We start from the raw sequence: 18,201 nt of genomic DNA, 5'->3' as shown, positions 1-18,201 counted from the left end.
GCTGTTTCAGTTCTTTCAATGAAAGATGAATGCTTTGGTATAAAGCTTAAATAAAAGGTTAGGAAAATAAGAAAGCCTTCTGATTATCCATAAAATAATTCCGCACAATTGCATTTGAGCTTATATTCTGGACAGATGGACAGTTTCTGTGCCTCAGGTATCTATGTGCTAGCGTTTTACACAGGAACTTTTTTTCCTTTTTGTGAGGTTATAGCAAGTATCTTTTTCAGATGGACATGTTAGTGTGGTATATATTTGCTGGATTTTATGTTAATATTAAATTATGATGGTAATTCTTTTCACCTTGATTTTCCTGTTTTACTCACTCTGTATTCAAGATTTGTGCCATCACATACTGTAATTGGGGTGTTCAGTGTGTCAGTGTTGTTATTATTGCCCCGTGTACCTATTTACATGCTTGGCTCTCAAGGAGAAAGCACTTGGAAGTCTCAGTGTATCTAATCATCATCATCTGTTCATTTGTCTGGGAAGCAGTGAGTCACTGTGATTTATTCGTTTTGACATCTGAGTGTTCTTGCTCTTGGAGGTACATCATTTGTGCAGCATATGAACTTGCATCTCTGAGATTATTTCCAAAGGGAAAAGAAACTGGATTCATGAAGAAGAAATAAATGCCACCTTTCTATGTACAATAATGTTTAAGTGAGTGGGAATATTTGATTGGTCTAGGAGCCTGTATAATTACATTACTTAACGATGCTTGATGCTCTATATAAAGTGGGAAATACATACATAACCTTTTTATGGTTGATGAAAAAATGACTGGAGTATTCAGCAATTATTGCACTTTCTGTGTTTCAAAAAAATATTAAATAAACATGGGAGGATTTAAGTTTTTATTTTCAGTATTACACTGTTAGAATACTTAGTAGGATTTCTATTTTGGCATCTCTTTACTTGGTACAATCACTAGAAATTTAATATGCCTGGTATGGCATAATAGAATAGATAGCCTCTAATTTATGGCATGTAAATTAGGCCTGACTTGAACACCATTGGAAGGTAATTCCAGCAGTTTCACTGGCCATATGTGTGTGATCCCATACCTGCGCTCATCCCAATAGATAAATAACAAGTTGGTCGTTTCTCAGTGGGCTTGAACACCTAAGGACCAGCCATGATGCTTGGGCATGTTCTGAAGAACAAATAAGAAAATGATTTCAAGTGAGCTCAGCTATTTCACAGGAGATAAATTCAGATTTAGCGAAAGAGAAAGTAGTTTTCCAGTTCCTGTCATATTGGCAGTTGCAATAGATACTTCACAGAACCTGATTGCCGTGCAGACACAGTTTGCCTCTGTAGTGGAGGAATTATTTCTGTTTCCTTTAGTCACTTGTAGTGTTTCTCAATGTCCAGGGACATGGGGCTGTTTTTATTTTCTAATAATACTTCTCGCTTTGGGAGGTAGGAAGATCTGTATTTTGGTTTGGTCTGATTCTCCTTGTTACTCTCCTTCCTTGGAAATAAAAGGTAAGAATTTGGGTTTTTTTCCTTCACTGAAACCGAGGAAAGGCATTGTGTCTTGTTTTGTTACAAAAAGGTTTTTTAAATGTTTATTTATTTTTGAGAGAGAGAGTGCAAGCAGGTGAGGGGCAGAGAGGGGGAGACACAGAATCCAAAGCAGGCGCCAGACTCTGAGCTTGAGCACAGAGCCCGACGCGGGGCTCGAACTCACGGACTATGAAATCATGACCTGAGCCAAAGTCGGATGCTCAACCTACTGGGCCACCCAGGGGCCCCTGTTTTTTCTTTTTCTAGTTAAAGTTAACTTGTTGATTTGAGATCTTTTTTATTTTTTTTTAAATGTAAACAGGTAAATAAATTTCTTTCAGTGCCGTTTTTGTTGTATTCTGTTTTGATATGTTGTCTTTTTCATTTGTTTTAAGATATTTTCTAATTTCCTTTGTGATTTTTTTCTTTGACCCATTGGTTGTTGGAGAGTGTGCTGTTTAATTTTCATATCTTTGTGTATTTTCCATCTGCTATTGATTTCCAGTTTTATTCCATTGTAATCTGGAAAAATAGTTTTCAGAATTCATGGAGACTTGTTTTGTGGCCAAACTTATGGTTTGTCTTGGAGAATGTTCCATGTGTACTTCAGAAGAATATTTATTCTGCTATTGTTGGATGGTGCGTTTTGTATGTCTTTTAGGTCCAGTTGGTTTGTAAAAGTAAGTCCTGTATTCCTTATTGATCTTCTGTCTGGTTGTTCTGTCAGTTATTGAAAATGGGGTGTTAAAATCTCCTATTACAGAACTATTTCTCCCTTTAATTCTGTCACTAGTTGCTTCATTAATTTAGGAGTTATGATATACTTGTGCATGTGTGTTTATAAATGTTATATCTTGGCATTTCCTCATTATAATGTTCTTTTTGTCTTATAACAATTTTTCAAATTTTCTAAAAATTTTAACTTCAGTAGAGGTAACATACAATGTTCTATTAATTTCAAGTGTACAATATAGTGATTCAACACTTCCATACATCACCTGGTGCTCATCACAACCTGTAACAATTTTTGAATTAAAGTGTATTTTGTATGATATTAGTGTAGCCACATCTGCTCTCATTTGGTTGTTACTTGCATGGGATAGTTTTTCCTCTTTTCACTTTCAATCTATATGTGTTCTTAGGTCTAAAGGGAATCTTCTATAGAAGGAGGAGGGGCAGAGAGAGATCGAGAGATCCTAAGCCGGCTCCATGCTGACAGCAGAGAGCCAATGTGGGCTCAAAATCACACACCACAATATGGTTAGCCAACTGAGCCACCAAGTTCCCCCCCAAACCTGTCTTCTGATTGAAGAGTTTAATCCACTTATATTTAAAGTAATTACTGGTAGGAGAAGAATCACGTTGCCATTTTGTTTGGTTGGTTGGTTGGTTTTGTTTTGTTTTTAAGATTATATTTTTAGGTAATTTCTATACCCAGCATAGGGCTTGAATTTACAACCCTGGGATCAAGAGTGGTATGCTCTATAGCTGAGCCAGCCAGGCGCCCCATTTAAAATTTTCTTTATGACATAACTCTTAATATTTTTCAAATCATTTTCTCCTTGCTGTCTTTCTAGTTGAGTTTTTGTAGTGTCATGTTTTGATTCCCTTCTCATTTCCTTCTTGTGTAAATTCTGTAGATATTTTCTCTCTGATTACCATGGGAATTATATGTAACATCTTAGGTTACAGCAGTCTATTTTAAACCGATACAACTTAACTTACAAACAAATTACAAATATTCTACTTCTTTACACCTCTGCCTCCTCCCGTTTTTCTGTTATTGGTGACACAGATAACATCTTTCTATATTGTGTATCCATTAACAGATTTATAATTAGTTTTATGCTTTTGTCTTTTAAATCTTATAAAGTAATATACAGTTATGAGGCAGAAGAACAATAATATAGGTATTTATATTTGCCCGTGAATTTAACTTTACTAGAGAACTCTATTTTTTCCTGTGGCTTCCAGTTACTGGCTAGTATTTCTTTTGTTTCCACTTTAAGGACTCCCTTTAACATTTCTTGTGGGACAAATCTTGTAATGAACTTTCCCAGCTTTTGTTCATCTGTAAATTTCTCTTATTTTTGAAGGACATTTTTGAGGGACGTAGAATTTTCATCTGGTAGGTTTTTTCTTTCAACGGTTTCATTATATAATGTGTCTCATTTGGAGTTTATTGAGCTTCCTGTATTTTTATGTCCTTGTCTTTCTTTGCATTTAGGGTATTTTCAGCCATTATTTTTTCAAATATGGTTTCTGCCCATTTCACTTTTCTCCCTATTGATTTTTTTCAATAGGTTCCTTAGGTTCTCTTTACTTTTCTCCTCCTCTTCCTCCTCCCTGCCCCCTCACCCTTCCCACACTTAGTAATTTCAAAGGTCCTCTGTTCAAGGTCACTGATTCTTTATTCTGCCTATTTAAGTCTGCTATTGAATCCCTTTAGTGAATTTTAAAAATTCAGTTATTGGGTTTTTCTACCCCAGATTGTGATTCTTTTTTACAATTTCTTTGTTGATGCTCTCATTTTGTTTATGTATTGTTTTCCTGGTTGTGTTAGGTCTCTGTGTTTTCCTTCATTCTATTGAGCCTATTCAAGACTGTTTTAAGTAACTCCAAAGTCTATGTTTCTTTAAGGTTGGTTTCTAGAGATTTATTCATTTGAATGCGCAGTATTCCCCTGTTTATGTGTATGCCTTATAAATTGAACATTTGTAAAATGGCCACACCTCCTAGTATTTGCCGCCTGGGTCCTTGCAGGGGAAGGCCGTCACTCACCAGTCCAGTGTGAAGGCTTAAAGATCTTCACAGGCATTTTCTGTTCATACATCTTCCTTGGGCATGTGTGTGTGGTTTCCCTCCAGTTCTACTATATCCATGGCTACTATTAAATGTTGTAAATTCCTGAAGGGTCTTCTCTGCCTGGTATCTCCTGCCCCCGATGCCTACAGGTCTGAAGTTTCCCTGCAGTTCTCAGCTCAGCTAGTGTGACTGCTTTCTGCGGGACTCCAACCTGATATTGACACTATGCCACTGTTCCCATCAGTGCTCTGAGTATGGCGAGATAGAAACCAGTTTCGTAGGCAACCGCTAGGTAAGCCGAGTCAGAACGTTATGAGCAAGTTCCATTCTTTCTCTCTGTCCCAAGGGAGAAACGGGCAGTTGGGTGGCTTCCTCCAGACTGTGCCATGCCAAGGGAGGGGTTTGATAAAGGGCAGGCAAAAACACCACTCCATTTCCTATCCTTTTGAGTGTGGTTGTGTAGAGCCAAGGAACACAGTTCTCACAAGATTGAAGGTGCCTGGAAACAGTGGATGATCAATTATTTTAGGTTCACAGTAAAATGCTTGTGGAGATATGAGAGAGTAAAAAACTGTTCCGCAGTCATCAGGAATGGCAAGTGTTTTTTTGTTGTTGGTTTTTTTGTTTTTGTTTTTAGGAAAAACTTAAGGATAGGGAAATGGAGTATGTGTTTAATATTTTCATAGCAAGAGGAGGACCACTGTCAACATTAGTCTTTTTTTTTTTAATTTAATTTAATTTTTTAAATTTACATCCCAATTAGCATATAGTGCAGCAATGATTTCAGTAGTAGATTCCTTAGTGCCCCTTACCCATTTAGCCCATCCCCACTCCCACAACCCCTCCAGTAACCCTCTGTTTGTTCTCCATATTTAAGAGTCTCATGTTTTTTCCCCCTCCCTGTTTTTATATTATTTTTGCTTCCCTTCCCTTGTGTTCATATGTTCTGTCCTGTTATCTGTTATCTGTCAAAGTCCTCATATGAGTGATGTCATATGATATTTGACTTTCTCTAATTTCACTTGGCATAATACCCTCTAGTACCATCCACGTAGTTGCAAATGGCAAAATTTCATTCTTTTTGATTGCCAAGTAATAACTTTAGCCTTAATTTAGGTCAGTGTTTTCAAATGTTTTGGTTCAGGGCCTCTTTATACTCTTAAATAACCCTTTGGGATTTGCAGTATTTTTTTCATGTTTCATCTATTAATATTTGCAATGTTAGGAGTTAAAACTGAGGAGTTTAAAAGTATTTACTTTAACATAAAAATAAAGTTAACTTATTGTGGAGATCAATAATATGTTTTTATGTGCAAATATTTTCTAAGACAAAAATATTGATGAGAAAAGTTGTATTATTTAGTTTTGCAAATCTTTGTAATACCTGGCTTAATAGAAGTGAGGTGGAATCTCCACCCAAAAAACAAATAACCCAGTGAAGAAATGGGCAGAAAACATGAATAGACACTTCTCTAAGGAAGACATCCGGATGGCCAACAGGCACATGAAAAGATGCTTAACGTCGCTCCTCATCAGGGAAATACAAATCGAAACCACACTCAGATATCACCTCACACCAGTCAGAGTGGCCAAAATGAACAAATCAGGAGACTATAGATGCTGGAGAGGATGTGGAGAAACTGGAACCCTCTTGCACTGTTGGTGGGAATGCAAATTGGTGCAGCCACTCTGGAAAACAGTGTGGAGGTTCCTCAAAAAATTAAAAATAGACCTACCCTATGACCCAGCAATAGCACTGCTAGGAATTTACCCAAGGGATTACAGGAGTACCGATGCATAGGGGCACTTGTACCCTAATGTTTATAGCAGCACTCTCAGCAGTAGCCAAATTATGGAAAGAGCCTAAGTGTCCATCAACTGATGAATGGATAAAAAAATTGTGGTTTATATACACAATGGAGTACTATGTGGCAATGAGAAAGAATGAAATACGGCCCTTTGTAGCAACGTGGATGGAACTGGAGAGTGTTACGCTAAGTGAAATAAGCCATACAGAGAAAGACAGATACCATATGGTTTCACTCTTATGTGGATCCTGAGAAACTTAACAGAAACTCATGGATGGGGGAGGGGAAGGGAAAAAGAAAAAAAAGAGGTTAGAGTGGAAGAGAGCCAAAGCATAAGAGACTCTTAAAAACTGAGAACAAACTGAGGGTTGATGGGGGGTGGGAGGGAGGGGAGGGTGGGTGATGGGTATCGAGGAGGGCACCTTTTGGGATGAGCACTGGGTGTTGTATGGAAACCAATTTGACAATAAACTTCATATATTGAAAATAAAATAAAATATTGTTTTCAAGGAAAAAAAAAGAAGTGAGGTGGAATCTCATATGTGGTTCTGCGCTCTACCTGTTGCAATATATTAGTTAGCTGAAGTATAAAGAAAATACAGTCTTACACAGGTGTGTAGTTGGGAAAGGGAGACATTTTATGCAAGTTTTTTCAGAAATGTGTGATAATCCTTTGATGCTGTGTTAAACTTAGTAAATGGTAATTTCTTAAACATTAGTTACATTGTTGAATCTGAATCCATATTATTGAACTTTTGGTACTCCGGTATGTTAAAACCTGCTGGTCTGTCTTGAACTTGAATTAATTATTTAGTATTATATGATTTTGTAACATCACATATTGGTCATTTGAAAAATATTGCTTCACTGAGTTATACACATAATTTGTATTAGACAGTCTAAAAAATCACATTCTCCTCATAAAGTCTTACACATTGGGAGGCGCCAAGCTCATGGTGACAGATACATATTTTCAGTCGTCTGAGTTTTATTTCTTGACTTTAACTTTATTCTTGGTAACAAATCCTTTTCATTTTCCTTGATGTGACAGACTCGTTTTGTTCATTTTTAATAAACTGTCTGCCACGTACCAAAGTCTTCACAAGCATACTTGTCTGTTATTTATTCTTTCAAGTAAGATGGTGTTGCGTGTAGTTCAGCTTGTAACGCAAGCAGTGGAGTAAGTGCCGTTTCTTAATAGAACCATCTTACTTTGGTATGCTCTGGAAGTGCTTTATTTCTCATCTTGTTTAGTCACACCAAGTATTATAATGACACGTGCTGAAGCTTTTTTATCATATGGTTCCAGTGTTCTAACATCTATACATGACCAGATTATAGAGATGGAGAATAGATTTGTGGTTACTGTGAGTTAGGTGCATGAGAGGTGAAGGAAGAAGGAAGAAGGCAAGAATATGCCTGTGGCCACTATGGGGCAGTCTGAGGGATCTTGGTAAAGAACTTTCCTGTATTGTGTCTGTAGTGGTGGTGACACAAATCTATACGTGTGGCAAAATTACCAAGAACTAAATACACACAAAAAATGTGTATGTACAAAAAAGTGGTGAATTATGAAGAAGGTTGACGGGTTATTCCAATGCCATTTTTATAGATTTGTTGTACTGTAGGTATTTGTTGCTATTACAGAAAACTAGGTAAAGAGCATGTGTAGGGAAACTTTCTGTATTTTTCAAACTCCATGTGAATTTATAAATCTGAAAATAAAAATTCATAACTTTTTCGTTCTCGTAAATGACATTAAGTGCTGACTTTATTTCTTTAAATGAGTGCATAGTGAATGTGGGAGTGAAGAGAGCAAGATTGCAATTTTCCTTGATGTTTACTAACACACCAGTAGTGTTACCCACCTTGCTTTTCTGTGTCATTAGCACAGGCTAATAATACCTTAGCATTAATATGAGGAAAGGTTTTTACCTCACGGACCCTCTAATTAAGGTCTCAGGGATGCCCAGGGATCAGCAGTCCACCCTGAGAATCTGTGGCAAAGAACTTCAGCCTTTATTTAGCTGAGGAAAACCAGTAATATGCTTAAGACTGTGTATGGGTCTCTTCTTTTTCCAGTGTTTTATATTGTGTTCTTGTTTGTTGGATGTTATTTCACGTCTGTGAAAACAGAGTTATGGACGTTTGTAAAGATACAACGTTAGACATGAGAAGAGTAAGATTTTGGAATTAACAGCTTTCTACACCTGTGTTGTGCAGTATGGTATCAACTAGTCATATCTGGCTATTTAAGTTTAAATTCTAAGTGACTAAATGTGTATAAATAACACTTAAATGGAAGTAGTGGTTATAGAGTTCCAGTTTTGCAAGATGAAAAAGTCCTATGGATCTTCTGTACAATGTGCTTATAATTAGCATTGCTGTACGTTTATTTTATTCATTAAAATGTTTTTAGTGGTCATTTATTTTTGAGAGAGAGAGAGGGACACACAGAATCCAAGGCAGGCTCCGGGTTCTGAGCTGTCAGCACAGAGCCCGGTGCGCGACTTGAACTCGTGAGATGGGAGATTGTGGCCTGAGCCGAAGTTGGGCGCTTAACCAACTGAGCCACTCAGGCGCCCCAAGAATTGTCTGTTTTAAGTAAATTATTGGTGTAGCTGTAGGTAGTCTTTTTATTCAGATTTTAAAAAGTATTCCCAGCTCTGAATGATACAAAAAGATTTGTCTCTAGCACTTTTATAGTTTAATATTTTACATTCCAACATTTTATTTTTTACTTCTATTTTTAAAAAATTATTTAATTTTGAGAGAGGAGAGAGAGAGTGAAAGAGCACGAGCACAAGTGGGGGAGGGGCAGAGAGAGAGAGAGAGAGAGAGAGAGAGAGAGAGAGAGAGAGAAGGAGACACAGAATCCGAAACAGGTTCCAGGTTCTGAGCTGTCAGGACAGAGCCCTACATGGGGCCTGAACCCACAAACTGTGAGATCATGACCTGAGCTGAAATCGGAGACCCAACTGACTGAGCCACCCAGGAGCCCCTACGTTCCAACATCTTAAATTAATATGGAATTTTTTTGGTGCTATGAGCTGACGGTATATATTCATCTTTTTCCCACACAATTTATTAAGTAATTCTGGGCATTTTCCTACTGATTTGAAATGCTACCAGTACCTTCTATCCATATGTGTGCTACTTTCAACATTCTTGGTTCCATATCATTAAACGTTGCTCTATATCTTTTTTTTTTTTTTAATTTTTTTTTAACGTTTATTTATTTTTGAGACAGAGAGACAGAGCATGAATGGGGGAGGGTCAGAGAGAGAGGGAGACACAGTATCTGAAACAGGCTCCAGGTTCTGAGCTCTCAGCACAGAGCCCGACGCGGGGCTCGAACTCACGGACCGCAAGATCATGACCTGAGCCGAAGTCGGCCGCTTAACCGACTGAGCCACCCAGGTGCCCCACTCTATATCTTTTTTAATGAGTGTAAAAGATTATAGCCTATGGCTGAATAAATTGTTTTATATCTCTATCTTTTATTGGTTAAATTGGGAAGTTCTTGAAGGTTAAAAAGCCCGCAACAATATATCCTCACCCTCATTTATGTACATAGCCCATAGCTATATATAGTGACTCCTTTGTGCTAGATTTCAATAAATATTGTTGCCTTAGTTTTAATTGTGATTGATGAGACGACATTTTGTGTTCCAAAAATATATAGAACTTTCAAAATACAGAACTCCTGCTGTATTTTCTGCTTTGCTTTGTTTTTTTCTGTGATGTGAAGAGGAATGTGAAGGATAGAGGTTATTTTCATTATGTAATTATTATAAAAGTAATCAATTCTTTTGATTCTTGAAAAGCGAAAAACAGGTAATACAGAATTATATAAAATAAAACCACAGGTTTTATCCTATATTTTCCTTCCAACTCCCATTCCTCAGAAGCAGCTGATGCTAAACTAAGTTTGCTTAGGAAGACATCTTATCTTTATACATTTATGAACATGTTCTATTTTATATATCAAACATAACTATATAAGTAGGCTGCATTTATATTCTCTCATTACTGACTATAGCATACTTAACTTATTCCTTAGAAAAACATAGAAATTTAGCATGGTCCCCCCCACTTTTTTTTTGCCCTTATGAATATATCTTTTCCTTGAAATGGAACTGTGTGTCAAACAGATAAGCTTATTTAAAATGTGGTAAGAGGATACCTGGGTGGCTCAATCAGTTAAGCCTCTGACTTTTGATTTCAGCTTGGGTCATGATCTCATGGTTCCTGGGATTGAGCCCCGCATTGGGCTCTGCACTGCTTGGGATTATCTTTTTCCTTCTTTCTAAAAGTATATATAGGCACACTTAGGTTTGTTGCAGCATTACTGTTTTTAACGTTTGTTTATTTTTGAGAGAGAGTGACCGTGTGAGTGGGTTAGGGGCAGAGAGAGACACAGAATCCGAAGCAGGCTCCAGGTTTGGAGCTGTCAGCACAGAGCCTGCCGCAGGGCTCAAACTCAAGAACTGTGGGGTCGTGACCTGAGCCGAAGTCAGACGCTTTGCCACCCAGGTGCCCCTCAGCATTATTTACAATAGCCAAATTCTGTAAATAGCCCAAGCGTCCATTGATGGATGAATGGATAAAGAAGATGTGGTGTATATGTATAGTGGAGTATTATTTAGCCATAAAAAGAATGAAATCTTGTCATTTGCAACAACACTAGTGGAGTTAGAGAGCAGAATGAATAGTGAAATAAGTCAGAGAAAGACAAGAATTCATGTGGAATTTAAGAAACAAAGGGAAAAAGAAAGAAAAAAGACAAAGCAAAAATCCCCAACTCTTTACTGTAGAGAACAGAGGTTACCAGAGGTGGGGGGAATGGGTGAGAGCGCCGGAAAAAGATGAAGAGTAGATCATGATGAGCACTGAGTAATATATCGGATTCTTGAATCACTATATTGTACACCTAAAACTAATATAACACTGTGTGTTAACTATACTGGAATAAAATTAAAATAATTTCAGGGGCATTTGGGTGGCTCGGTTGGTTGAGCATCTGACTCGATTTCAGCTCAGGTCATGATCCCAGAGTCTTGAAATCGAGCTCTGCGTTGGGTTCCATCCTGAGCGTGGAGCCTGGTTAAGGTATTCTCTCTCTCTGTCGCTGTCTCTGTCGCTGTCGCTGTCGCTGTCTCTGTCTCTCCCTCCCTCCCTCTTTCTCTCTCTCTCTCTCTCTCTCTCTCTCTGCCTCCCTCCCTCTCTCCATCTCTCTCTCTCTCCTTCTGCCCTTTATCCCACTTGCGTTCTATCTCTAAAATTAAAGAAAATTTTAAATAAAATTTGGTATTATCTAATAGCCCTTTGGAAGGTTGTGGCAACTTTTTCAATCAGATTTACATGTGCACGCACACACATGCACAGTATTGAATTTATTAGGCTTTATGTCAGAATTTGTTTCAGGTGAAGGAGGAGTCTTAGGAGGAATAACCTTTCATCTCAGAGTTATATGTGAAGTGCTCAGAATAGTGCCTAAAACATAGTAAGAGCTATAAATGTTTTGTTTTAATTCTTTTTATTGGCTTAAGTTCATTGCCATATGTGGCAAAAATTAAAAATCCTTGTTAGTTTTTTACATACTTATGTATTAAAAATGATCACATCTGATCCTATGATGCTGTGTTAGTGTGTCCTGTCTTGTAAATGAATTTACTCTCAGATTTTTATCTTTAATTATCCACATCACTGTTTCTTAAATAGTTATTATGGACTTAAAGGTTATGTTTGAAGCACAAAGACTATTTTGATTGGCTTGTCTTTACTGGCATTCTGTTAACAGTCAGTTAACATCTTTTTTGCTAATTGTTTCTGTTGTGTTCTTATTTCCCTAAGTTAATATAAAGGGATCAGTGTTCTTTGAAACATAAAGGTAATGAAGGGGTCCCTGGGTGGCTCAGTCGGATGACCAGCTGACTTCAGCTCAGGTCATGATCTCCTGGCTCTTGAGTTCGGGCCCTGCATCAGGCTCTGTGGCTGACAGCACAGAGCCTGGAGCCTGCTTCCCATTCTGTGCCTCCCTCTCTCTGCCCCTTCCGCACTCACTCTATCTCTCTCTCAAAAAATAAGTAAGTAAATAAATAAAAACATTAAAGAATAAAAAAAGAAGAAACATAAAAGTAATGAAAATGAGAATGCAAGTAAACTTGGGCAGTAAACTGATAGCAGCTTCAATATAAATTATTCATGTATATATCCTTGGAGAAGTAAGTCTTTGTGATACCTTTGAAGGTATTACAAGAGAAAGGAGATGAAAAACCAGTGACAACCACTGAAATGATATTCCACTGATCCGTCCTGAGTTCTCTCTTCATTTGATACCATGAAACTTGGTTATAGAATGTTCCTATTCAAATATTTGTGTTATTTTTCAAGAAAGTATAGTAGTAAGTTAAACAGGTTATTCCAGAATGACTTGATCAGTAAACTTGTTGAATTGTGTCATTAGAAATGCAGAAAAGAGATAAAAAGCACAGCAGCAGCCTTCACAGCTGCGCCCTTCACAGCAGCACCAGGTACGAGTTAGTTATATCATTCCTAGGAAATTTGTAAAACCAGGCATAAAGAGTGAAATAACCCTCTGAGAGAAAGCCAAGTGAGCAATTGCCAAACTTCCTTTATCAGTGCCTCTAGTAAAATCACATACTGCTAACGGCACTATGGCGGACATAGTGAAAGAGGAATCGCTTCTGTGTGTGGCTGTCATCAGATGTTATGTGTGCCTTGCATTTACATGAACATTTGTAGAATATGAATCTGCTCTTGGCATACATACAATTTGAGTAGAAGAAGAACTTGATTATGTGTTTGTCTGTTTAAAAGAGCAATTTCAAGCTAAAGGAAAAGAAATTCTTTTATTAATAATCATTTTAAGAGCAATGATACAATCCCAGTATTGACAGGGAACCAGCAATTTGTGTTGCCAGGAGTGGTGCTATTAACGAATGAAAGAACTTGTGCCTGAATGGTAATTCACATGCTGCTTTTTCAGTTAATTGTAGCTGTGTTGTCTTAGATGGCTCCAGTGTTGGAGATATTTGTGAAAATTTTGAATAAGGTCAAAAATGGCCAGGATGCAAATTTTCAGCATCCTCTGTGGAAAGGAAAATGGGCTGTTCTTCCTTTCTGTAGTACTCTAGCTGTGAGAGGACGAAATTCTCACCCAACTTTTTGAAGTATAGAAGGAGAGAACATTTCTTTATGTTTTTGTAAGTCATACATCTCAATGTTGTATTTAGAATCTTGATAGTCTGAAGCTTATGCTTCAACCAACACCAACTAACTGTTGAGAATAAAGTGTCAAGATTTCCTAAAACCAATCAGCCTTACCACTGAGAATATGAATTTCTTAACACTTGGTCACTTTCTTTAATTTGATAAAGAATGAAATTGATGTTGTATTTTACAACTGTATCCAAATGTTGTAATTGAACTTGATGAAATAGTTTTCAAATTTGAGTGCAGCCAGAGTTAGTAAGAAATCCATTCACCATTCTTAAATTGAAACTGTAAACTTGAATTAGAAAGTTAACTTTACGTTAACTTGACGTTAACTTGACGTTAAATTTACTCCAGCCTTCCAGAGTTTGAGTATGAAACGTACGTATGTAAACTTAGTGTTTGAAATGGTGCTAAAAATTATCTTTGATGAGAAACCATGGATAACTCTTGGGTCATATCTGATGCAGTTATCACCTATTTGATAGATGTGAGATACTCGCAGTCATAATTTTCAATTTGTGGCCAGATTGAGTAGAACTATAGTGAAAAGGGAAATTAACCTGATCTGGAACCTTAATGTCAGTTATAGAGATGGGTATAATTAGGTTACCATATTGGAAGATTGCAAACTATCCTCTTCGTCCAGTAAAAAATTGTTTTTTTTTCCCATTGATGTTGTTGCGTTTTCATTATTTGAAAGTTATGATGAACTTTTCAAAGATTTTATTTTTTTATTTGATCTCTACTCCCCAATGTGGGGCTTGATCTCATGACTCTGAGATCAAGAGACACATGCTCCACTGATATAGCCAGCCAGGGAGGGGCCCTTCAGCCAGTTGCTTTAAATTGTTAATCCCAGCTAAACTTTCACTAAAAGGTCAGCAGATGCCAAAAATTGTAGAATTCTCTTTTAAAGCAAAGTTAGAATACTTTCTAGAGGTATCATTTACTTACTTACCTTGGATAACACACTCGAAATTCCTTTCTTTCTTTTTTTTTTTTTTTTTTTTTTTTTAGAGTTTATTTCTTTTATTTTGAGAGAGAGTACATATGAAGAGGGGAGGGGCAGAGAGAGAGAGAGAGAGAGAGAAAGAGAGAGAATCCCAGACAGGCTCCATGCTGTCAGCAAAGAGTATGATATGGGGCTCGATCCTATGACCCTGGGATCATGACCTGAATTGAAATCAAGAGTTGGATGCTTAACCAACTGAGCCACCCAGGCGCCCCAACACTAGAATTTTCTGACCCTTGATTTCACGTGTAAAATTGGCACCATGGTGATAACACGTGAATGACTATATAGTAAAAGTGACGTTACCTCATTTAATCTTAGCAACTTCCTTACGAGGTAGGTGTGTTGTTTCTTTTTACATTCATGGGAGAGGTAAGTTACTTGCCCAAGTAAGTGGCAGTTGTTAGTATTTGAATTCAGGTCCTGTGTCCATTGCTTTTGCTAGTATTTCATTTTAAACATGTTACACGTATTGTTTTTTTCTGAAGTCAGTAGCATGTAGAATGTTAGTCTGTAGCATTTAACATGGGTTTATAATAAAACGTTTATATTCCTTTTTCAGAAGACTTGTGGTAAGTTAGTAAATATAACCACTTAAGTCACACTTTTTTCCAACTTTCTGTAGATTTTTATGTAAAAATAAAAAAAAAAGGTCCTATAAAAGGATTAAGGTGTAAGCAGTGGAAGAGAACAGCAATAACATAATAACATAACAGTTAACCTCGTGAACTGCTAATTTGTTCTGGGATGTCTTCCTCAATGGTTTTCTTTGCTTGTGGGGTATTTTGGAAAGCTCATCACAGTAGTAACAATTTCTTTCAGCCATGTTTGATTTTGTTTGTGGCATGATCAGTCCATTTCAGAAATAGATAATTGAATTGATAGTGAGCGCTGTTTGTATTTCAGTTATCAAATAATTGTACCTAGTCATTGGTTTGCAGATGTCTCCTTATCAGGTTTTAGGTAACCTGTCGCAGATGCTGCTCTGATTGTGAATTGCTCCATATTGTGGTACAGATAGAAACCACACTAATGCATACATCTGTCAATTTCTTTTTAATAATTTGAGTTACCATGCCATATATATTCAAAATATGATATTGTTACTGCCATTTTTTGACAGACCCCATATCCCTCTGGACAGAATGCAGGTCCAACCACGTTGGTATACCCTCAAGCCCCTCAGACAATGAATTCACAACCTCAAACCCGTTCTCCGGTAAGTAAGCAGAAGCTTGTTCTAGATAATATTTTCCATCTAAGTTTGTGTTTTTAATAGCTTGGGTTCCTTTGGCTAATTTTTTTTCTCATTTTTAGATATTTGTTCCAAAGCCAATTTATTTTATTATTGTTATTAATCATTATCATCATAATATTACTATTATCCGTTAGCATTGCATTTTCAGACCTTTAATATAAGGAATAATTTAAATTAAGAAAAAGAAGAAATGGAGCTTTATATCTTCTTTTACTTTCCTGTGGCATGATATTAAAAAAAATCTGGTTGCATTCAAGTTCACTTCATTTCAGCTCTTAATTTGTTATACTGTTGAAAATTCAGAAAGAGAGTAAAGCACAGTGATTTTGGAAGTAAATTAAATTTCATTAATTAGACGCAAATTCCGGTGGTTTGGGAAGTCATAGTTCTAAATCAGTGTCACTAGGTCAGTTCTAATCATTTGACAGTTTGGACATATGCATGACATACACCAGTGGTGTATTTGTTTTTTCAGATGGTAAATAAATTGTCATACAAATTAAAATGCTATCATCCTCTTTGCTCATCCTTTACATGGGTTGCAATAAATATTGCAAAGCCTGAGAATTTATACAAGGTTCATCCTTCTGTTTCACAAAAGTATATAGTGGCTTCAGCTGTCCATTCCTTAGAACGTCGTTTCCTGCCCTGCATGATTAGATTTTGCCAGAAGGTGCTTCTGTAACATCTCACATTGTATCTCACATCCCTACTTGTATCTCAGCTCTGTGTTTTCCTCAGAATACAGGTATCTTCTTTTGGTTCCCCACCCCTGCTTTTTTTTGCCTGTAGTACTGGAGTATTTCATTGCATTAGCTTCTATTCATTTGGTTTTATGCATGAACTGAGAAATGTTGAAATGTATGAAAGATTGCTCAACGAACTAGAGATCATAGACTGCACCAAAATATAATCTCTTTCTTACCCTCTTTCTGTCTTCCTTTTCCCTGTTGTCCTCTTCTCCAATACCTGTTCTTAGATCCTGGTTCTCCCCAGAGGGTGGAAGAACCATTCTAAAGAGGTGGGACTTTGGTCCTAGTTGCCTGTTTGCTTGTCTCTTTTTTTGCTGAAATGATCAACAAGATGTCTGATGCAAGTTGTGTTCTGAGAGTGGTTTGGGGATGTGCATACTTTACTACTTGGAGTGGGCCTGAGATCTCACCAGGTTAATTTTAGATAGGCCCTGCTTATAGTCATTAAACATGGGACATTATGGTAAGCTCTTACTGCAAAGAATTCTATGGCCCTGTTCACCCCCACCCCCACCCCCATTTATAATTATTGAAAGAAAAGAAATTTACATGGTTAGAACTGGCGCAAAACCTGACTGAAGAGCTGCATCTCTAAACCAGTTTTTTTGACAGCCCAGCAGAACAGTGCCAATACATTGCACAGACAACTGGAAGAGGAGGAAGGTTTTGGAACAGACTCCCGTTTACAGGTCCTTGGCTGGAAGAGGCTGGATAAAATACTGCATTGTAAGCAATATAACAAACTGTACTTCTTGCAGGCAGTGGTGCCTCTGGCACTCATTATTTTTGACCACATCCATTTATTGGCTGATGAACAGAAATGCTCTGATGGCTTCTTCTCTGAAAGTCTAACCTAGCATGGCAGTTTCTGCCAGGCATAGTGGGGAAAAGAATAACAAATTGGGTGGGTCTTCTTGATTGGGAATTAGACAGGAGTAATTTGGGGTTTAGATGTTTCTTTATTTTAAACTCAAAGAGGGATATCCCTTTCATATAAATTTGATTTTAAAAGATAAATTTCAACGCTTCTTTTTCCCTCTTTCCATTTTATAATTGAATATCAAAGAGGAAATTGTCTGTAGTTGTCAGCCATTTTTCTGTGGTCATAAACTCTTCAGATACTATCCTCTATGCAATTTTTGCCATCTGCTCTGCTAGTGACCATTACCACCCCCATTACTAAAAACCACACACATAACATTCCATTACATATCCCAAAACAAGTGCAAGACTAGCAAACCCAAGACTACTCTTGCTTGTTGTTTTGGGTCCAGTTTTCTTTATTTCATTTGTGTTGGTGCTGGGAGGGTGAAGATGGGATATGGAATTTGGCAGGATTGCATTTTCCTTTTACATCCCAAGTTGCCATAGTCTAGTCTCATCCATCCCACAGCTATCCCAACTGGTGAGGAGAGGTAAGCTGTTGCACTAAGGAAGGGACCCTTCCCATGGCTTTGTAGAGCAGCTAAAGCTTACTCCATTCTATTTCTGCATTAATGGGCCATTGGCAATTGCACAGTTTAGGCTATTCTGTTCTTCCCTGGACAGCTGCCTTTGCAATCCAAGTGGCTTCAAGTGGCCCCTGCCCTCTTTCAGGTTATCTTTTTGTCCATATTTCTATTTGATGCCTGGTATCTTAGTTAAATTCATATTGTTGAAACTCTTGTTTAAAAGCAAAAACGTACTGATTAGTTACCTATCCCGTTTTCTGGTTGTACTGGAACTCTTTAAACAATAGTTTATTTTTAAATAGCCTCTAAAATAGTGAAGCTATTAAATGCCTAATTGGAAGAGGGGTAACAGTTTGTTTTT

The 18,201-nt window shown here is 37.2% G+C and overlaps 1 protein-coding gene across 47 annotated transcripts in view; it reads left to right on the top strand.

Annotated features, from left to right (window-relative positions):
- Positions 1-18,201, top strand: part of EIF4G3 (eukaryotic translation initiation factor 4 gamma 3) — a 315,357-nt gene that overhangs the window by 141,956 nt on the left and 155,200 nt on the right. For 24 of the 47 annotated variants that reach the window (XM_043574001.1, XM_043573979.1, XM_043573967.1 and 21 more), the window contains 2 exons: positions 15,503-15,598; positions 17,002-17,115. In XM_043574001.1, the coding sequence (XP_043429936.1) occupies positions 15,569-15,598; positions 17,002-17,115 (144 nt within the window). In that variant the 5' untranslated portion in view covers positions 15,503-15,568. Of the gene's footprint in view, positions 1-15,502; positions 15,599-16,616; positions 16,659-17,001; positions 17,116-18,201 lie in introns of all 47 variants that reach the window. The other 23 variants (XM_043574009.1, XM_043574008.1, XM_043574005.1 and 20 more) reach the window with 2 other exon arrangements.

Source organism: Prionailurus bengalensis, chromosome C1 (genome assembly GCF_016509475.1).
Source record: "Prionailurus bengalensis isolate Pbe53 chromosome C1, Fcat_Pben_1.1_paternal_pri, whole genome shotgun sequence".
NCBI lineage: Eukaryota > Metazoa > Chordata > Mammalia > Carnivora > Felidae > Prionailurus > Prionailurus bengalensis.
This window is presented reverse-complemented; position numbering and strand designations above follow the sequence as displayed.